Source organism: Trichosurus vulpecula, chromosome 4, assembly GCF_011100635.1.
Source record: "Trichosurus vulpecula isolate mTriVul1 chromosome 4, mTriVul1.pri, whole genome shotgun sequence".
Taxonomy (NCBI): domain Eukaryota; kingdom Metazoa; phylum Chordata; class Mammalia; order Diprotodontia; family Phalangeridae; genus Trichosurus; species Trichosurus vulpecula.
The window spans coordinates 113,076,115-113,099,295 of record NC_050576.1 but is presented as its reverse complement, the minus strand read 5'-3'; the positions used below and the strand labels follow the sequence as shown (position 1 = coordinate 113,099,295).

The 23,181-nt window shown below is 39.5% G+C and overlaps 1 protein-coding gene across 1 annotated transcript in view; it reads right to left on the bottom strand.

Annotated features, from left to right (window-relative positions):
- Positions 1-23,181, bottom strand: part of HHAT (hedgehog acyltransferase) — a 551,233-nt gene that overhangs the window by 490,030 nt on the left and 38,022 nt on the right. The window contains exon 3 of the mRNA XM_036756444.1: positions 11,508-11,575. Within this exon, the coding sequence (XP_036612339.1) occupies positions 11,508-11,575 (68 nt within the window). The remainder of the gene's footprint in view (positions 1-11,507; positions 11,576-23,181) is intronic.

Sequence of the window (23,181 nt, the reverse complement as noted above, 5' to 3'; positions counted from 1 at the left end):
CATAAGTTGGGGAATGGTTGAATAAGTTGAGGTATATAATTGCAACGGAATGCTTTTGTGCTATAAGAAATGATGAACAGGATGGTTCCAAAAAAACATAGAAGACTTATATGAACTCATGCAAAGTGAAGTGAGCAGACCAAAGAGAACATTGTACACAGTAACAGCAATATTGTAAGGCTGCTCAGCTGTGAAAGACTTAGCTACTCTGATCAATACAACGACTCAAGACAATTCCAAAGGACCCATGATGAAAAATGCTATCCACTTCCAGAAATAGAAATGATAGTTTGAGTAGAGAGCAAAGCATACCTTTTTGTAACTTTATTTTTCTTGGGTGTGTGTGTTTTCTTTTGCAACATAGCTAATATGGAAATATGTTTTGCATAACTTCACATGTCTAATCAATATCATATTGCTTACCTTCTCAAAGCAGAGGGGGCAAGTGGAAGGAAGACATATAACTGGGAAATATTTAATTAAATAAATAAAAATGTTTAAAAAAAAGAAAAAGAAAAGAAAAGAAAGACCAGCTCCAATTCTATTACTAGAAAGACTGCTCTGTATAGATATGCCTCAAGTTAAAAAAAACTACTACAGGAAAACTTAGGCTAAAAAAAGATAAGTTAAGAGTTGATTATTTGTACTACTCAATTTTGTAGTTTACAATAAGCTTTAAAGAGGCCTTTAAATAACAGCCTCTACATGCATTAAAACATTTGTTTATACTCCATTAATTCTTGCCTCCTAGGGATGCCATGTAATACAGTGGAAAAGAACTCTTGAGGTGATGTCCAAGGATGCTCCATTCTTCAAATCATTTACCCTTTCTGAGCCTTGGTTTCTCATCTGTAAAACTAGAGGATTATACCAAATGACCTCAAAAGACTCCTTCCAGTTTTAAATCTGATGGTCCTTGAAACAGGAACAGAGAAACACAAAAGCTCGAGGGTTAGTGTCACTAAAGGTCACTGAAGGTGAATCAGAAAATTAGAATAAAAGTGTTGCATCAGAAAGAGAGGCCCTAAGTTCAAATTCTAGCCTTGCCACTTGCTTCCTGTATGACCTTGGAGAATTCAATCAGTCTCTCTTGACCTCAGTTTCTCATCTGCCAAATAAGGGGGGTGGTACTAAATGACCTCTGAGGCACTCTAGCTATGATCTGATGACCTCTAATACAAAGCTGGAGAATAGGCTTTAATATACAAAAATTCAGCTCAGAGACAACTTTTCCTACAATGACAGGCAGGTTGACCACAACCCTTTAAAAATTAATGCATTTATTCCATAAATCAAGATATATGTGTCTAAAATTTTCCATCAAGAGGAGAGCTTCTCCCCAGTGGCTTCAGTAGAGAGAGAAGGGAAAATGCCAGGCACGAAAGCAGTTGATGACATGAATCAGAAAAGGCATCTGGCTCACACCATTCCAGACACTACCCGTCCTCACACATCTCCCCCACCCCCCTTAGCATAACACAGCTTCCAGAAAACACCACAGCTCCAGGATGCTGCCAGAAGCCTGGGGTACAAAGTGTTTGCCCTCACACAGCCTTAAAAAAGGGCAGATGTTAGAAAAAATGAATAAACTGGATGTGGAATTCAGGCCATATGAAGTCCAAATAGTGTCCTGATCTCTCCCAGCTACTCAAATTCCCCTGCCACACAAGCTTTCTTGGCAAGAACAGCTATCCCTAGCCCCCCAAAACCACCAAACTCAAAGACAGGAGACCTTTCCTGGATTGTGACAGATTCTCTCAAAACCATGTTTCCAAAAAGCAGAAATATTTGCCAGGGAGCAGGGAGGAAGGTTGTTGGCCCCAATCTACCTCTGCCTACAAAAACCCTACTTCAGCCAGACTGATCTTGCCTCATAGTTCCCAGAATGTCCCTTCTGTGTGCCACTCTGTACTTTTGCTCATCTCGTTCCACTCTGGAATGTCCCCTGCCTATCCAAATCCTTACCCAGTCTATCTTCTGTTTCTTTTGAACCTTCCTGACTAGTCCAGAATATGGTGATCTCTTCCTCTTCTGCACTCACATAGTACTTAACTTCTATATATTGACAATTACATACTGACTTAGGACATTGCTTGTATTGTTGTCTTATGTTGCTATTTAACTATTCTAACAATTTTTAAGGTGTCTATGGAACTCTGCCTATAACACAATGCTGTATCATAAACACTCTCAAACAGTATTTGGTGAATAGATGGATGAATGAGTTAATGAATGAGTGAATAAACTTCTCCAAAGCATAATGAAGGAATTGTCTGGGATCCATGAACCATACTTATTTTTTCACAAAGACAGAAAGCACCAATGATATGAGTTTTAGGACCCTCTACCCAAGGGACTGATACTGCAGGCTTGAACTATTAAGTCATCCCATTCTGGACAGGTTCTTTGGTGAGGAGCAACAGTGAGAGCTGAGAATTGGCAGTGTGTCAGGAGGCACATTCCTCTGTCCTGAGGCAACAGGACAAAGCAGTGCCCAAGCCTGTTAACTTGAAAATGAAATCAGTGGTGGTTTCCAAAACTTGTTGGGTCCTGACCTTCTCCTCTCCTAAATCCAGGTTCTCACAACATGCTCAAAAATGTTTCTTTTCAGATGAAAGTCTCATAATCTAGTCAGCCTAAAAAGGGGGTTGTTTGTCTCTTCCACTTGGAAATGTGATGAAATTTTCTCTAACATTTCTGAGTTATGACATTACTTTTTTCTGCTGAATAAAAATAAATGCACACTCAAACTTGTGCTGCTAAGGCAAATACTTTAAGCCAGAGTACCTAAGGGTTTTATTTTTTCGTATTTGCTGTTTGGATTCTCTTTAACAACAACAAAAAATTACAGGAGACAGTATGTACCTGGCAAGTCAAATATACTCCTCACACTAGACCCCAGTGGAGACAGCCCAGGAATCCAAAAGCACTGAAATAGTAGCACCTCTGGCCCTGCTTCCAGTCTGGGTCCAGAAGCCATCACTAGGGGAAGCAATCACTGGGGAGAAGTGATTCCTTGCCACCACCTCCACCAACTGTTGACTAATTGTAGCCAACTGCCAAAAAAAACCACAGCCCCAGGAGTTGCTATATGTCCCACACCAACAGTATCCTAATCCAGCTTCCAGCCCAGTCCCACTGCCATTATCCTTCCAAGTAACCTCTGTTGAGATGCAACCTAGAAATTGTTTCTGCTAGTGCTTAAAGGCCCTGCCTTCTCAGCACCCAGAGTTACTGAAGCCTTGCAAAAGAAAGTCCTCACCACTAAAGTCCTTGGCATTGTCAAATGGTTCAACATCAGAAACAGGTATAGTTTTAGCAGGAGAAATGACATTAAAGATAAATTACCATCTGCTTTGCCACTGAATCCCAAGGGCCATGGGACCTTTCCAGATGACTTGTAGCTGAATCCTCTCTCCCATGCTGTCTCCTCCATTTGAATATGAGATTCTTAAGAGCAGGCACTGTCTTGCTTTTCTTTTTGTATCTCCAGTTCTTAGCATAGTGCTTTGCACGCAGCAAGCATGCATTAAATCTGTTTTTTATTCATTCATTCATTCATTTTTTAAATGCCCAGAAAAGAACTGGATAAGAGCGTATAGGCCCAGAGATGTCTACAGTTTGGCACAAGAGTGCTCCACTTCAAAGAAATCCACAGGAAAATACAAAGTAACAAAAATAGTTATATTAAGGGGTGATTAATTGTTTTACAAATAGTTTGTTTTATAGAAAGATTCAAAGCAAGGCTTCTTTAAGTAGAGAGAACTTAAAATGCATTTGCAGAATTTCAATCTATACTCAACTTTTCATGAGTACATTCATGAGATACAGTCACATGTGCCTTAATGAGAAATCCTACAGGTCAGAAATGCTCTCAAAGCTCCACGTAAACCTGGCCCTTGCTTCATTATGGTGCAATAAAAAGAACCCTGGCTCAGAAATCAAAGAGCCTAAGATTAAATCCCACTTCTGTACATATACACACACACACACACACACACACATACACACACACACACACACACACACACACACACACACACACATATATATATTTACATGTGCATTGGGTTGTTTCTTCCCCACCCCCCAACCATAGAATATACTCCTGCGTGAGTAAGGACAGTTTCGTTCTTTGTATTTATATGCTGGGCACCACAAGTGTTTAATAAATGGCTACTGATTGATTAGTTGACACACTAAGGTCCTATAGTCCTATGATTCTACATAATAATTTGGTATGAAAGGAGACTGAGTGAATCAGAGAAAGGGATAGGCTACTGCTTCTGAATTAGATAAATAACTCTTACAGCAACATTTCAAAGATCTATTTCTTCAATATAAGTAATCCTTCCACCAACACAGAATGTGACACCTCTGTGACATACACAGTACATGTTGACAGCCTGCAGGCTACATAATGATGAGCCTCTCTGCACTTAATTAGAATAACCTCAGACAACAGGTGTGCATTCAGTCCAACACAAGGCTTCCTCAATGCCTTTCCTCAAAGGTCCTCGGTAGGACCTATCTGAGATTCCGCTCCCTGGAATAGCCTTTAAGAGCACAGGCTCATCTTCAACCCACAAAAAGATATTGAAGTGGCACTTCAGAAAAAGCAAATCATAACTAGAGCAAATTCAACCTCTTTCCTCAAAATGGAAACCAATAAATTTGCTACGATTCTGTGTAGGATTTTTCAGCTCTCAAAAGTTGAAAATGCCATAACATTCTTTTTTAGCATTTTAAAAAGATACTTTACCAGGGTACATATTTCCTTCACCAAGAGAAACTGAAAGAACTCCACATATGAACAGTTTTTTTTTTCCAAAATAAAAGTTACTGTGATGAAAAAAATTCTAAAGACTAGATAGATTTGTGAAGACTATATTCACAACAAAGGCAAAGCAGCTACGGCAAGGGGGAGGATAGTCCCACTGAACTCTGCCCTGCTCAGGCTGTATCTAAAATGTTTTATTAAACAGCGATGATGCTTGAGCAAGCAACACTAAGTGACCAACCTTGTGGTGATAAGACTCTATAAACTTAGTCTGGCCCTCATAAAAGTCAAGTCAAGAACCATTTGTTTTAAATTTATTTTTATTTATTTTGTTAAATATTTCCCAATTATATATAAAAAATTAAACATTTTTTAAAAAAATTCTGAGTTTCAAATTCTCTCCCTCCCACTTCTCCGCTACCCCTTGAGAAGGCAAGCAATATGATACTGATTAGACATGTGAAGTCATGAAAACAAATTTCCATATTAGCCATGTTATAAAAGAAAACACACACACAAGAAGAAAAAGAGAGATTTTTTTTTAAAAAAATTTAAGTAGGCTTTAACCTGCATTCAGAGTTTATCAATTCTCTCTCTGGAAGTAGATAGCATTTTTTTTAAAATTTATTTTAAACTTACATACTAAAACCTAATTATAAAATAAGAGAAAAAGAAACATATTATAAACTTAAATACAAAAGAAAAAAGAAAAAAGCACTGCCATGTGCACAGCAGATTGTGAGAGGATTCAAAATATACGGCAATAAATTTGCATTTCAAGAAAGCCTATATAATAAATACTGCACATTGTGTTCAGAGCTGTCTGTCTTTTTTTGCTTCCTTGTAAGTTTTCTTTTGTTCTCTGTTGTGCACTTTTTATTTTGTTCTTTTTCCCCCTTCCTTCCCCACCCCCAAAAAGGCTACATTTAAGTACAGATATATGTATGTATGCATGTATGTATACACACACATATATAAACATTCATATATACACATATACATACATATACACACAAACATACATACATATAATTGCATACACACATATACTTAGATATCTATAATCATACTCATATATAGACATACACATATACATTCATATGCATCTATGCAAGACCACACTATACTTGTTTGTCCTCTCCTTTTTTCAGGGCTGCTATTTGGATGCTATACCTGCTGAGTTCTCTTGCAACAAGAGCTGTTCGTCTTTTAGGTCTACTGGATTTTGTGTTGTCTATAAGCGTGCATACATTCCATGTGACGATGGTAAGTGGAATCGTCTTTGCAGATGTTTTTGTACACTTTTTTTTGTTTTGACTGCAGAATGGGATTCCCCACCTGCCACAGTAATCAGGCCAGGGTTGGGTAAGCAGACAATTTTTAGGACACCTTTTCTAGCCCCTTCCTCACACCAGGAGGGGAGCAGTGGGATCCTTAAAAGGCTGCTCAGACATCCAGGGAGCTGCCAAATCTCACTGCTGCTTCTAGTGAGAAACGATCCTATGGCCTGGGCTGCCTGTGTGCAGGATTGTGGCTACAGCTCCCAGTTCCCACATCAGAGAAGGCGTGGTGCTCTGTGAGCAAAGCAGAATTGAAACAGCTCAAAGGAAATACAGGATGCACAAATTTAGAGAATCCACCCCAAATGTTCACATGGACTATTTGTGCCCGACCTGTGGTAGAGCATTCTGAACTTGTACTGGTCTGATCAGCGACAGTCAGACACACTGAAATGTGACTCTAGCATAGTGATGTCATTTTGATCCTCTTTGAGAACGAAGGACAACAAACAACAACCTCTGTTTCTTTGAGGGTGGATAACACCTTCCTTCATAAGTCCAAGTCTTTCCATATTTTTTGTAAGTCTGCCAACTCATCATTTCCTACACTACAGCAGTATTCCAATATTATGCTGTTTGGCTATTTTAAATAGTCTAAAGCAATATTAATTAATATGGCTGACAAACAGTATAATTTCCCTTTTTTTCCTCTTTTTATTAAATCTATTTTAGCCTTGACTTTTTCTGAGAACATGATTACTACCCATTTTTTTCTAGTAAATTCTACTCCTGATATTTTTTTATATTTATAAGTATGTCTTATTTCCTATTCCTCCTGACTCCTTTACTTTACTACTACTTGCTATCTTGCCATCCTATCAATTAACCTACTCCCCCTCCAAAGATCCCTCCTTCATCCTCCCATTCATTCCCACAGATCTAAACACCCTTCTATACACTCCCCCTTACCCTAGTCCTTCAACCAGTGGGGTTCCCTCTGAAATCCCCTTTTATTTCTTTCTAAATTTAGAATACTTTTTGTTTGTTTGTTTGTTTTTGGAGGGAAAGACAAGACAATTGGGGTTAAGTGACTTGTCCAAGGTCACACAGCTAGTAAGTATGTCAAGTGTCTGAGGCCAGATTTGAACTCAGGTCCTCCTGACTCCAGGGCCAGTACTCTACTCACTGTGCCACCCCGCTGCCCCTAAATTTAGAATACTTTTATACCCTTCTAGATACATCTGTATTGTTCCCTCTTTCATTTCTGATGTTCCAGAGTTCCAGAGCTACCAGCCCTCCTCCCCTAATTCCTCTATGTCAGTTCTTCCTCTCATACCTTATTTGTATAATTGCTCTTTTCTCTTTTCCTAGATGGTACAACTTTTTAGAATCACATCATATTCAGGTTTACCCCAATCTTTCTTTCAAACTATCCCATTACTAATTACAATCTTAGACATACAGTTTACATTTTCTCGTATAAAAAGTAAACAGTCTATCCTTATTGAGTCCCTTGTAATTAGTCTTTGATGTTTACCTTATATTTCTTCTGGATCTTGTATGTCAAGTGTTCTATTAAATTCAGATCTTTTTGCCATAAAATCCTGAATTCATTGAATACCCATTTTTTTTCATTCAGTATTATGCTTAACTTTGCTGGGCATATTTTTGGCCACAACCCCAGGTTTTTGCTCTTCAATATATACTGCTACAAGACCTGTGGTCTTTTAATGTACCCACTGTTAGGTCATGTGCAATTCTAATTGTGACTCTGCCATATTTGAATTTTTTGTTGTTGTTTCTCATGATATTTGCTCCTTGAGCTGGGGGTTTTAGAATTTAGGTATAATATTCCTGCAGGTTTTCCTTGGAGGATCTCTTTTAGGTGGTGATTGGTATATTCTTCCTATTTCTACTTCCCCATCTTGTTCTAACACTTTTCTTTAATTATTTCTTGTATTATTGTAGCAAGATTCTTTTTTTTTATCATAGCTTTCAGGTAGTCTGATTATTCTTATGTTTTCTCTTTTTGATCTGTTCTCCAGATTAGTTGTTTTTCTTACGAGATGTTACACATTCTCTTCTATTTTTTTCATTCTTTATATTTTGTTTTATTATTTCTTGGCCTCTTGTAACTTCACTGGCTTCCCCTTGCCCAATTCTAATTTTTAAGGAGTTGTTTTCTTCCTTAGGATTCTGGACCTCCTTTTCCTGTTGGTTAACTTTCTTTTCATAATGTTCTTGTTTTTCTTGGATTATTCTTATTTTTTAAATTGTTTCCTCAATCTCTCTCATTTGATTTTTAAAGTCTTTTTTAAGTTCTTCTATGAATTCTTTTTGGGGAGGTGACCATTTGAAATTACTCTTTGGGGTAGGAGAGGCTTTCTTTTGCTTCAGTATCCTCTGCTGAAGACAAACTCCTGATCTTCTCTATTCCCACAGTAACTTTCTATGTTTTGAGTTCTTTCTCCTTTGCCTGATATTTTTTTTAATTTATCACAATATCTTATAATCACCTCTAGTCCTGGGGGATGGAGGATGGTGCCTCTGGCCTCAGAGCCTCCTTCCATTCTCTCCTCTGGCCTGGAACCTCCTGTGAGTGTCCACAGCCATCGGAGTCCTCATACCACTGCTTCTGCACTCACCAGGCATGCGCTAGTTTGGCATCTCAGCAGCATAGCTAGGTCTGGCATCCATTATCAGCAGAGGTTCCCTCAGTCTTCCCCTGCTCAGAAACCAGAGGCCCCACACTGTCCAAGAGATGAAAATTCCTGTGGCTAGGGCTGAAGCTTCCTCCCAACCCAGCTAGCCCCAGGGCTCACCATTTGCTGTTTCAACAGAACTAGTCTGGAGGTATTTAGACTACACAAGGACCAAACCTCAGTCCTGGGCTTTTTCTTCTGTTCTTCTGTCGTTGTCCTGAAAGGACTACCATTCTCCCCCAACTCTTGTTTATTTTTACCACTCTACATTCACTTTGAGGTGTTATTTTGACTTGTTTCGGAGGAAAATATGGAGAGCTTGGAATTTAAATATGGAGAGTTTGGAATTTTCTGACCTACTCTACCATCTTCCTAGAATCCTCTCCATGGATAGCATTTTTAATCATGGGTCCTTTGAAACTGTCTTGGATCACTGTCTTGATCAGAGTAGCTAAGTCTTTCACAGTTGAGCATCCTTACAATATTGTTGTTACTGTGTTCTCCTGGTTCTGCTCACTTCATTTTGCATGAATTCATATAAGTCCTCCCAGATCTTTCTGAAACCATCCTGCACAATCATATACCATAACTTGTTCAGCCATTCCCTAATTTATGAGCATCACCTCAATTTCCAGTTCTTTTCCCACCACAAAAAGAGCTGCTATAAATATTTTGTACAAATAGGTCTATTTTCCCTTTTCTTTGATCTCTTTGAGATACAGACCTAGTAATGGTATTGCTGGGTCAAAAGGTATGTACGATTTTATAGCCCTTTGGGTGTAGTTTGCAAATATTCTCCAGAATGGAGAACTCTAACAATATATTAGAGTCCCAATTTTTCCATATCTCCTCTAGAATTTGTCATTTTCCTTTTCTATCATGCCAATCTAACAGGTGTGAGGTGATATCTCTGAGTTGTTTTAATATGCATTTCTCTAATCAGTAGTGATTTGGAGCATTTTTTTTCATGTGACTACTGATAACTCTGATTTCTTCTTCTGAAAACTGCCTGTTCATAGCTTTTGACTATTTATCAACTGGCGAATGGTGCTTATTTTTATAAATTTGGCTTGGTTTCCTATATATTTGGGAAATGAGACCTTTATCAGGGAAACTTGCTGTAAAATTTTTTCCCAGTTTCCTGTTTTGCTTCTAATTTTGGCTACATTTGTTTTGTTTGTACAAAAGCTTCTTAATTTCATGTAATTGAAATTACCTATTTTACTTCCCATGATCCTCTCTTTTGGTCATAAACTCTTCCCTTATCTATAGATCTAAGAGGTATATTTTTCCATGCTCCTCTAATTTACTTATGATATTACCCTTTATGTCTAGATCAATTATCCATTTTGACCTCATCTTGGTATATGGTGTACAATGTTGGTCCATGCCTAGTTTCTGCCAAATTGCTTTCTAATTTTCCATGCAGTTTTTATCATATGGTAAGTTCTTATCCAAAGAAGCGCTTATTAAGTGTACTGTATGCCTATATGCCAGGCACTGTGTTAAATGCTGGGAATACACATATAATCAGAAATAAAGACAGTCCTTGGAACTTATATTCTAATGGGAGAAGACAACATAAAAAGGGAACTGAAAAAGGAGGTGGGAGGAAGAAAGGAGAATAACATTGTAGAGAGAGAGTCAAGAAAGCCTGGGAGAATCAAGACTGCAGCCTGCAGAGGGATGAAGACATTGGCCTGGGCCTGGGCTTCTTTGTTATTATAGAGGTTCTAGGAAGAACTAGCTCACCAGAGGGAGAGGTCAAAGGGTTGACAATGCTTCCAATGTGTAAAATCCAGACATATAATCCACTGCTGGCCCCATATTTGACACTTTTCCAGACTGGTAGATCCATAAGAATTTAGAACTCACTAGCACAGTCTTGAAGGATCATGGGTTACCCTCACATGATGAAGCACACAAGAAATGAGAAATTTTAACAGAACTGTATGTATTTTACAATAGGCAGATATTCACTAATACTTGGTGGGCGGGACCAGTTGGGGCCATTGTGTAGCAAAACAGCAGGAGACCAAAGACACTCCATAGACATGACTCCCTACCCAAAGGTAACAAAAAGTGGGCTGACAAGGAATACTGAAAATATACTAAAGGAGCTTTTCTCTCTTTCTACCTTTCCATCTTCTTGCACCTTATTCCCCTCCATGTATTCTGTAATTTACTATCACTGTCCTCCTCACTGTTCCTCACACAGGACACTCCATCTCTCAACTCCAGATATTTTCTCTCATTGTCCCTCCATTCCTGGAACTCTCTCTCTCTCCTCATCTCAGCCTTCTGCCTTCTCTGGCTTCCTTCAAGTCACAACTAAAATCTCACCTTCTAGAGGAAGCCTCTCCTGATTCCCCCAAATTCTTAGTGCCTTCTTTCTGGGGTTATTCCCAATTTATCCTGTGTATATCTGCATCCCTTATATTATCCTCTACATAGTTATTTGTATGTTGTCTTCCCCATTAGACCGTGAGCTCCTTGAGAGTAAGGATAGTTTTGCTTTGTTTTGTTTTGTTTTGCCTTACTTTATATGCTCAGCATTTAGCATAGTGTCTGGCACATAGTAGATGCTTAACAAATTCTTGTTGACTTGACTCTCTCATGCAACAAAAGGAATTTTTCATTATAGCTGTTGAACAATACACTAATAATAACATGGAAAACAAAGGAGATGCAAAATATTCAAACCAGAAGGACAAAGAGACTTACAACCATCCATACATCTCTTACCTTCTTTAATCCTCCAAATAAATCATCTGTCTCCAATTCAAACTCTTGGTCCAGTTCCTTTTCATGTTCTGGCAAAAAGAATAGCATCCATTAATCACATCTCTGGCTAAAAGGGGGATGGCTCAGATTGCCTTGGGCAAACAGAATCTGTTCTATGTTGGATGTGTATGTGCACATGCATGCATACCTAAGCATAAATTCTTACCTGGGTTCAAAAAGTAACTTAAGTGGCACAATATAGGGGAGGCTTAGCTAGACAAAAGTTCACCTGAAACAGTTCCAGGAATTTTTGTGGACTCCAAGCTCAACACGAGTCAAGCCACAAGGCTACTACAATCTCAATACTATATTCACAATAGAGTCATAGTATCCAGGGCAAGGGAAAGGATAGTCCCACCGAACTCTGCTCTGATCAGGATATATCAAGCAACAGTAATTTGTTAAATATCTATAATGTGACAGGCATTGTACCAGGCACTGGGGATATAAACAACAGTGAACTTGCACATACACAAGTAGATAGTAAATATAAGGGCTATAAAACTGTGCATACCCTTTGACTCAGTAATACCACTACTAGGTCTGTATTCCAAAGAGATTTTTTTAAAAGGGGGTGGGGAGCCTTTTAAACTAAAATACTCAACTACTTAGTTTCCCTTAATTTAAGAAAAAGTATGGAACACAAACACAGCCATTCAGAGACAGATGGCAGATCAGTTGCTAGGAGTGATGACATCATTCTAGCAGGTAATTTGAGACTGGATCATAGAATTAAGGATCAGACCTAAATTGAAGGAATGCCCATCAGCTGGGGAATGGCTGAACAAGTTGTGGTATATGACTGTGGTGGAATTCTATTGTACTGTAAGAAATGATGAGTAGGATGGTTTCAGGAAAAACCTGAGAAGATTTATATGAATTGATTCAAAGTAAAATGAGAAGACACAGGAGAACACTGCACACAGTAACAGGAATATTGTAAAGATGATCAATTGTAAAAGACTCTGAGCAAGACAATGATGCAAGAAAATTCCAAAGGACCCATGATGAAAAATATTTTCTACCTCCAGAAAGAGAACTGATAAACTCTGAAAACAAACTGAAGCATTTTTTCACTTTATTTTTCTTGGGGATGGAGACTGCATCTGTTTTCTAATGTTGAAATAAGTTTTGCATGACTTCATATATCTAATAGATATCAAATTGTTCGCCTTCTCAAGGAGTGGGGGAGGAGCGGAAAAGAGGGAGAGAATTCCGAAATCAAAATGTTTTAAAAATGAATGTTAAAAATCTTTTAAAATGTAATTAGGAAATATTTAATGAAATAAAAATATATTTTAAAAGAATAAATATGTAAGAGAAACATTCATCTCACAGCTCCTAAGACTCCCATTTTACCAAAAGGCAGTATTACCCTGGTGTCAGGAGTATGGATCAGTCAAATATTGGTCAGATCACTGGTAATAATGATTTCCATTTCTACAGCACTTCAGAGCTCCCTGTAGCATGGAATAGCCACTCCTTCCACTTATCTGAAATCTGACTGATTCGGATGCCAAAGACTCTGCTAAACAAGTACATTTTCACCCAACTTCCATTGGGACCCCTCTTCAACCTTCATCCTTAAAAACTGAAGAGGCCTTGATACTTACCAGATTCTGAAGTATTAGGATCAGTTGGGAGCACCACATTTTAGGAAGGTCATTAGTAATATGGAGGGCATTCCCAAGATGGAAGGCAGGATGATGAAGGGCATTCAGGTGATATCATATGCCCCGGTGAACCATTCTAGCTCCCTGCACTTGTCTGCTGGTTCAGTACAATGCCCCAATATAGGGAGTACTGAACAAAAACCTTGAGTGCATGTAAAAGTACCCACAGGAATAAAGCTAGGTGGTGTAGTGGACAGAGTATGGGAGCTGTAATCAGGAAAACCTGAGTTCAGATCCAGTCTCTGCTTTAGTAGCTGTGTGAGCCTGGCCTAGGAGGCTGGGAGGGGAGGAGGAGAGAAGAGAGAAACCACTGCCTACCTCAGTTTCCTCATTTGTAAAATGGGGATAATAATAACACCTACCTCCCTGGATTGTTGTGTAGATCAAATGAGATAGTATTTGTAAACTACTTTGCAAACTTTTAAGTACGTTCTTGTTGTTGTTATAGATGGAGTATGCTTTGGAGCAGGAATTATTAAGGTTTTTATGTATGTGTCATAGACCCCTTGGTCAGGCTTGTGAAGCCTGTGGGCCCCTTCCCAGAATAATGTGTTTAAATGCATGAAACAAAACACATGGTATTATGAAACAAACTAATTATATTGAGATACAATTATCAAAATATTTAAAAATCAATTTGTGATATAGTAATGTGTTTTTATTAACATTAAATAATAAAACAACACATTTAAAATACAGTCAAGTTAAAGTATTTTTAAAGACAGCAGTGTGGAGACTACTATTGATTAACTTGAATAAGAACATGAAGCTGTGGGGTGGCCTTTGAGAAGAAAAGACTCATGTGGTGTTGGACTTCCAATCAATTTCCAACTGTAATGTGATATAAAAATATCTGTGATATCTATTGATGATAAAGTCACAGGTCTTGTTAAAACTATGATTCAGTACCTACACTCATAAGAGAAGAAAGTATTAGATTTCAGTTAGAGGTTAGTGAGAATAAAGACTTAAGTTTTGTTTTTGCCAACCCAAGTTCACATACCCTCTTGATATCTACTCACAGACCCCAGGTCTAATTTTGAATCTGGAAACTGGCTCTGGGTAATTGAGAGTTAAGTCAGAAATTAAATTCATAAACAAATGTAATGGCACCTTTATTGCTGTTGTTATTGTTCATTAATTTTGTGTTAGCATTAGGTATATCTAAGGAGAACAAAGTGAGTTCTCCAGTTCCCCCTCTCAACAAGGAAGGGCTCCATTTTTGTCTCTCTGAGCACATCGCCCCTTCCCCCAGCAGTCCCATACCTCCCCTTCATCAAAAATCAGGATGAGGGAGGTAACCTATTCTCACAGGTAAGTAGTCACTATCGATCAGAACAGTCTGTATAACTCTAGCATTTCCCACTGTGCTCCAGGGCCTTGGCTCTGCTCCCAGCTGCTTTTCTGCCATTTTTGCAGCTGCTACCCCTATTCAGCTAAGGCAAACCAGAAAACCAGAGCCCAGTGCTTTTTTTTCTCCTCTTCCTTACCCCCTTCTCTTCCCCTTCCTCCTCCTCCTCCTCCTCCTCCTTTATTTTCTTTTTTTTTCTCCTTTCTGGATCAATCCAAGTCCCATCTAGCTATTTCTATCAAAATAGCATGATCTAGAAGATGCATATTAACTAAAAACCTTCCAAGAGTCCAGACCACTCCTCCCAGCTACAGGGAAGAGGACCCCAAATTCCAGAGAGCTATTACATTCATATCCACAAATCTCAGGGAGCTTTAGCTACATAGCCATTTATTTATCTGAGGAGTGTGCTCAGAGAGACAAAAACAGAGATCTTTCTTGTGGAAAGGGAGAACTGGAGAACTCCTTTGTTCTCAAATACACCTAATGTTGACACAAGTTAATAAATAATAATAACAACAATAAATAAACAATGGCCATTTCTATGAAAAAGTGTGCCTCTGAGCTCTCAAAAAATGTCTCACAGATCTCAGCCTAGACCAGGAGAGCAGACCCCCATCTCTGTGCAGTGCAAAACAAATTTGAAAAATCAGCAATGAGGGTGAGTCAGACCCTGCCCATGTCTTTTCTCTCTCTTCTTCTTAAGTATTATGCTCAAAGATCTCAAAGCACAGATCTGAGAACAGAGGCAACAGAAAAGACTGTTCCCCACCACCAACTTCTGGCCTAGAATCCAAGGAATGCATAGAAAATGGCTGAAATATTACTGACACATGTCAAGGATAGGATTTTTTTTCCTACGTATATATAGGTAATGTGAGAAACCATTTAGTCGGCTACTGCTTCCCACAAACTGATCAAATCTATACACCAAAGCAAGACATACACTTCCCAGAAAGGCCTGTGTAGCACTCTGCATTTCCAGCCCCTGGGGCCTTAGTTATATGTAACAAATCTAACTAGGACACCTAAGCCTTGTGTGTGTGAGAGCACTTTCATTTCTAAGGTGTAGCCTGTGATTTATTTCAAAATCAACTTCATTTAAAGAAAATCAGATGCCAAATGGTGAAGAAAGTGCTTCCCATTCGTACATGTACCACAAACTAAATTCACCACACAAAAATCAATTGAAGTATCTGGGAACAATTAATCTAGAGAAGAAAAGGGGGGAGAGTGCCATACCACTCTCTTCAAGTCTTTGTGGGGTGGTGATGTGCAAGAGGGATTGAATTGTTTTGCTTGGACCCAGAAGGCAGAAGCAGGGTAATGAGAGCAAAAATTTCAAAGAGGCAAAATTACACTTGATAGAAGGAAGAATTTCCTAACAATCAGAGCTATCCAAAATTGGAATCAATCTGCCTCAGAAGGCAGTGTGTGGGAACCCTCTCATTGTAGGACTTTAGGCAAAGGCGGGATGACCACTCTTCAGGTATGTTGTAGAGAGGATTCTTATACAGAGATATGCTGGTCTAGAAGACCTCCAAAAGACGCCCATAGACTTGTACTCTGGCAGGTCTCCCAGGCAAATTTGCAACAGAGAGTAGGAGGTAGTAAAGTTTGACCCACAAATGCTCATACTTGTAAAACTAAGACAGATCTGGCTTCCAGGCTCTTACTGACACGAGGCATAAAATTTGACACTGAAACAATTCATCATCCTCTTTATCATTACCCCCCAATATATAATGGCACCCACTGGGTTTTTACACTAAAATACTCAACTACTTACTTTGTTTTCCCTAATCTGGGAAAAAGTATGAACAACAAAATAGCCATTCAGAGATGGAAGGCAGCTCAGCTCCCAGGAGTGATTGGCATCATTGTAGCAGGTAATACTAGATCATAGAATTAAGGATCAGACCTTAAAGGTCAGCTTGGCCCAATCTTATTTTACAGATGAGGAAACTGAGGCTCACTGTACATAAGTAGCTTGTACAAGATTATACAGATAGTAATAGAATCAGACTCCACATTCAGGTCTTTCCACTGTGACGTTCTCCCCTACGTCCTTCCTCTAAAACATGACTACCTAACTAATCTTAATAAAACATCATGGCATTTCCTTCATCAACTGCCTTAAATGGTTCCCTATTGCTTCTTAATTCAGGGAAGCTAGGTGGTGCAATGGACAGACCACCGGGCCTGGAATCAGGAAGACCTGAGTTCAAATCTGGCCTCAGACACTTACTAGCTGTGTGACCCTTGGCAAGTCACTTAACCCCATTTGCTTTAGTTTCTTTATCTGTAAAATGAGCTGGAGAAGAAAATGGCAAACCACTCCAATATCTTTGCCAGGAAAACCCCAAATGGAGTAGCAAAGAGTCAGACATAACTGAAAATGACTGGATAACAAATTGCTTCTTAAAGTCTAAAGCTAGCATTTAAGAACCTCTACAATCCAGTACTTAACCAACCTGTCAACTTTCATCTCCCATTATACCCACCTAGCTTACCCACCCAAGCTGGAAAATTTCCCAGTTCCCCAATATACCTTGGACTTACTCACCATTATTTGTATCACTCTCTTCACCTGAAATAACCTTAATTATGCCTATCTCAACCTGTTGAGATTTTATCTTCAAGGCCCATCCCAAATGTCACTTCCTCTATAAAGCCTCTTCCAATCACTCCAGTTGGAAATTCTCTCTCCTCTCAACTCTTATAGCACTGCATTTATTTACATACTGTCTGGTGAAAGTTATTTTAAATATGTATTGTCTCTCCTATAAGAATGCAATCTTCCTTAAGGAAGAACATGGGGTTTATTGATTTCATGTTTCTCATATTCAATACTCCATCTACCAATTCTGTGAACTCTCCCTGACTGTCCCCTAAGTATGGAATGCACTCCCTCCTCAGCTCTGACTCCTGGCTTCTTCATCTTCCTTCAAGCCTCAACTCTGCTGAAGACTTTTCCCACCATCCCTCTCCCCACAATCCCTTCCCCTTCCTCCTGTTTCTAGTCCCTCTCCTTTGAGATAACCTTCCATTTATACAGTATATAGCTTAAATGCACATAGCTATTTGGACATCGTCTCTTCTGTTGATGACAGAGCTATTTGGACATCGTCTCTTCTGTTGATGACAGAGATCACATCTTTGCCTTTCTTTGTATTCCCAGGGCTTACCTGGCACACATTAAATGCTTAATAAATTCTTATTGACTGACCATACCTTTCATAGTGCATTATACCTCTAGATAGTCAATAAATATTTATTGAATGAATGAAAAGAGCAGTTATTAAGCATTTACTACATACAACGCACTGTACTAAGTATTGGGGATGTAAATAGAGAAGGGAGACAGTTCTTCCTCTCAAAGAGTTCACTTTCTAATGAGGGACACAACCCATATGGAAGATTTCAGCTACAGTCAGATGAAAAGGTCCCATGGTTCTTAGGGTTCAGTGACAAAGCAGATGGTGATTAGCTTTCTAAATATCATTTTACTGCTAAAACCTTGACAATGCCAAGGCTGGTGACCAGAATTTTCTTTTCTGGGTCTTGTGTGGCCATGCCTGTAGGACCTACAGGAGCTATTCCCAGACTGCATCCCCAAAGGGATTACTTCCCAGGATGATGACTGCATAGTCTGGGCTGGAAGTCTTGATATTCTCAAGGTTCCTGGGTTCAGGGTCCCACGCTAGCTCCATCAGGGTCTGAAGGAACGAGGGGATCAAAGTGGTGACAGTGGTGGTAGTGATGGTGGTCTTAACTGCCTAGAACATACTGCCTCTTCTCTCTCCCTCAGGGTACCTAGGATTGTTTGTCTTCCCTAAGGGGTAGCAGTTAGTTGGCTATTAATGGGATTGGCCTCCCCCTTCACAGGAGGCTTCCCTGGATAGTGCTTGTGAGGGCTGTGCTAGAAGCAAGACCACAGATCTGGGTGGTGTTGCCACTCCCAAGTCTCTTGTGCCCAAATGCCTGTTGGTGGGAGTTGGTCAGAAGCTGCTGATGGTGGTGATGAGGAAGGTAAGGCCCTTCTCCACAATGAATGAATGAATAAATAAATACCTAGCATGGAATAGAATTAGACCAGGTGATGGAAAGAGGCTGTTAAGATGATAAAGTTCAACTCCATTCCAGCACCTGAGTCAGTTGGCTTCTTTGTTTGAAGCTTTATGAATCCAGAGAACATGAGACACACCCATACCTAAAGGAGAGAGCAAAGGCACATTCCAAAGCCAAGCAGAATTTACATTTGGATTACTCCCATTATTGCTTCCCTCCAGGAGCAAAGGTTAACAGCAAGCCAAATTGGCTCTGGTAGGATTACCCCAGGGCATAGTCTGTCATGTACTGGGGCGAAGCCCTTATTCTTCCAAGGAAGGTAGGGGGTGGGGATCAGAAGACACTTCCACAGGGAGGTACAGAATGTAACCTCCCGTGTATACTCTTGAACCAGCTTATTTCTCAAGGATGGGACTATATCAATATATCAAACTGTGAATCGCAGACACCTGGGCTACACAGGCCTTCAAAAACAGGTTCTTGGTGACAGCAGGACACCAACTCTTAGAAACCCCTTGTCTAAAAACAAAACCATAATAAAATATTTTGTGAAAATAAAAACCTCTGCCCTCAAGGAGCTTCTCTTCCCAGAGTTTATCTCCATTTCCCCCTACAAGATCAGAGAATTTAGAGAGCATTAGAGATCAGCCAGTACAAGTGAGGGTGTGCTGGAGCCACTGAACCAGCTCATAAAAACCAATTGTTAAATTTCCAGTGTGAGCATTTACACTTTGGAAGTTGGCAAATGCTACAAATGAGGGCTTGGTATATTGTTTTGCTGGTTGTCTAGACTTAAGGGAGTGATGGAGAAAATGTTAATAATGCAGATTAATTCACAAATGTTAATAATGCATCAAAAGTGTGTCGTGGGGTTTTCCTGCAAGCCAGTTGTTAAACATTTACTAGCATACTCCCAAGTCCAAGGAGTGACATTTTCTATCTAAAAAAAGTGAACTTTTTTGTGTCATGTACTCCTTTAACAGTCTGGTGAAACCTATGGATTCCTTTTCAGAATCATGTTCTTTAATGCCTAGAAGCAGCAAGGTGGCAGAGTGGATACAGCACTAGGGCTGGAGTCAAGGAGAGTTCAAATCCTGCCTTAGACACTATTATGTGACCCCAGACAAACCAAATAAATTCTCGAGATAATAATAGCACCTACATCCCAGGATTGTTGTGAGGGTCAAATGAGATAATTGTAAGGTGCTTGGCATAGTAAGTGCTCAATAAATGCTTTTTCCTCTTTTTTCTTCTTAAATGCATTAAAAAATACATAGGATTACAAAGGAAACAGTTATACTAAAATATAGTTATCAAAATTATGTTGTTTTAGTAATATGACTATCAAATTATTAAACATGTATTTGCCAGAAGAGAGGGTGGGTTTTTCCCTAAATTTTTTGAAAAGAGAGCTATTGGTGTTTCCCTTTTTTTGCAGTCAATAAGCATTTATTAATTTCTATGTACCAGTCACTGTGCTAAGCACTAGGGTGCACATTCTAATGAGGAAGGCAACATGTAAAAAGAAACTAAAAGGTTGGGGGGGTGCGGGGGGGAATAAGAAAGTACCTGCTCAGGAGCATGGTGAAAAAAGAAGTTCCAAGAGTAAGAAGTGGAGCCAGGAGAAGAATGAAGGATGTACAAAAGAGAAACTGAGACAGTTCAGAGGTATACACAAGCAGACCTTTGTAACTGGGTTGAAACTTTGAAACAAGCTTTGAAACTGTGTTGATTTATTAAATACTTTTTAAAGATACACACAAACTACACACTTCATATGAAAAATTTTCAATTTATTCCTAATCCTTAAAGGCACAGCAAAGAATCAATAGACATCCTAGAAGTAAAACAGGAAGGCCTAATTCTTTCCAATTCAGAGAACCCTAACTTCTAATTCAAGATCCAGCAAGAAGTAGTCTCCAGGATGGGTCTGGACCTAGTCTTCTGCAAGTCAGCAAAGGCCATACAGAACAGTGTTTCGTAAATATTTGCCAGTTGATTGATTAAACAGTCACCTCCTGCCAGGAGCCTTCTATTCTATTTAATGATGGCACAAATCAAGCCAATTTAACTTTTTTAATTGGTTCCCCCAAAACTAGATTTTTTTTACATGAAAAAACATTGTAGGGGACAGTTATTTCCATAGCAACAATGTCATATAGTGTAAGGTTTGTCTAGATTATAAAAACTTAGACATCTAGATTATAAAATGTCTAGATTATAAAAACTTAATATTTTTCTATTTACAGAGACCTAAGAATAAAATAGAGGCCACAAAATCTGCCTTAGCAGAGTGGCAAAAGCTTGGGGTTGGAAGATATGAGTTCAAATCCAGACTCTAACACTATTTGTATAACTCAGATGAAGTCACTCTTTTGTGAAAGATACCTGAATTACTGAGGTCAAAGGGTTGCTATGAGAAAAAAGGCCCTATTAAACATAAAGTGTTATGTAAAGGTAAGCTATTTTAAATAACAGACAGTCAGGGAGGTTCTGCCAGCCAAAAAAGCTGCCTCATTAGGAGGCAGACCACCCAGCTTCCATAAAAATACTCTAGCAAAGTGCTGAAGCTCACACCAGAACAAATAATGATGAAGAAATTCAGTGAGAAACTGTAATTAGGGACATCTTACATCACAGGCTTGAACGAAAATTCAGCCAGAAGTCCACAGGCAATGGGAAAGGGGAGCCCTCAAGCAAAGAGAGCACCAGCGCAACTGGAAATGGAAAACCTGTAACCCACAGGGTGACTATCCAGAGGAATCAAGGGCAGAGGGCTCCCCTGAGAAAGCCCCAAGCAAGGGTGGAGAACCTGCAGTCTCCAGCCCACATGTGGTCTTCTAGGTCCTTGGGTACAGCCTTTTGATTGAGTCCAGGTTTTACAGAAAAAAAATCCTTTTATTAAGGGGATTTGTTCTGTGAAGTTTGGATTCAGTCAAAGGGCCTACTTGAGGACCTAGAGGGCCACATGTGGCCTCAAGGCTACAGGTTCCCCACCACTAACCCAGGGTAAAGCAGAAAGGCCCAGGTTGGGGACATCAAAGCTATGGGAAACAGGAGCTGACAGCAATGAACACAATGTCAGTCAGTAAGCTAATAAGCATTCATCGAGCACCTACTATGTTCCAGGCACTGTCCCAAGCTCTAGGGATACAGAGAAAGGCAAAAGACAGCCACTGCTCTAAAGGAATTCATTCTAATGGGGAAAACAATATGAAAAAGAGTAGGTATGAATGAGATATATATACAGGATAAATTGTGTATTTAGGGAAGGCAGAGGGCAAACATTGAGCATTAAGGAGGATTAGAAAAGGCTTCTTATAGAAGACAGGATTGTTGCTGGAATTTGAAGGAAGCCAGGGAAACCAGGAGATGGACATGAGGAAAGAGAATTACAGGTATGAAGGAAAACCAATGAAAATGACCAGTCAGGAGATTGAATTTCTTGTTTGAGGAACAGCAAATAGGCTATTATCACTGGACTGCTGAGAACATGAAGGTAAATTGTAAGAAGATTGGAAAGGTAGGAAGGGGCCAACTTCTGAAAGGCTTTGAAAACAAAAGAGAGGATTTCATATTTTATAGTGGAAGTAATATGGAACCACTATAGTTTACTGAACAGAGAAATGACATAGACAGAGAAATGATCTATGCTTTAGTAAGATTACTTCATAAGCTGACTGGGGGAATGGACTGGAGCAGGAAGAGACTTGAGGCAAGGAGACCAACCAACAAGCTATTGCAATAGTCCAAGCATGAGGGGATAAGTGCTTGCACCACGGTGGTAGTAGCATCAGAGGAGAGAAGGGGGCATATGGGAGAAATGTTATGAAGGTAAAATTGATAAAACTTGACAGGAGTTTGGATATGGTGGTGAGAGAGAGTGAAGATTCAAGGATGAAACCTAGATTGAGAGCTAGGTGACTGAGAAGATGGTGGTATCTTCAGCAGTCATAGGAAAGTTAGGAAGTGGGGAGGACGTGAGGGGAAAGATAATGAATTCAGTTTTAAGGAAGCAAGATTGGAGATCAGAAGAGAGGGTAGGGGTAAACCACTAGATCAGAAAATCACATGCATAGACATGATCGTTGAATTCATGGGAGCTGATGAGAACACCAATGAGATAGTACAGAGGTAAAATCAAAGAAAAGAGGGTCCAGGACAGAGCCCTGGGGAACATCCCAACATTAGCAAGTATGACCAGGACAAAAATCTAACAAATGAGGAGAGAAGAATGGAGAAGGAAATAAGAGAGAGAGGGAGGGAGGGAAGGAGGAAGGTAGTAAAGGAGAAAGGAAGGGAGGGAGGGAGGGAGGGAGGGAGGAAGGAAGGAAGGAAGGAAGGAAGGAAGGAAGGAAGGAAGGAAGGAAGGAAGGACAAATTTGTGAAGTGCCTACTATGTGCCAGGCACTGTATACTAAGCATTTTACAAATATTATCTCATTTAATCCTCATAATAACTCTGGGAGGTAGGTGCTACTGTTATCTCTATTTCACAGCAGAGAAAACTGAAGCAGTCAAAGGTTAATCAACTTTCCCA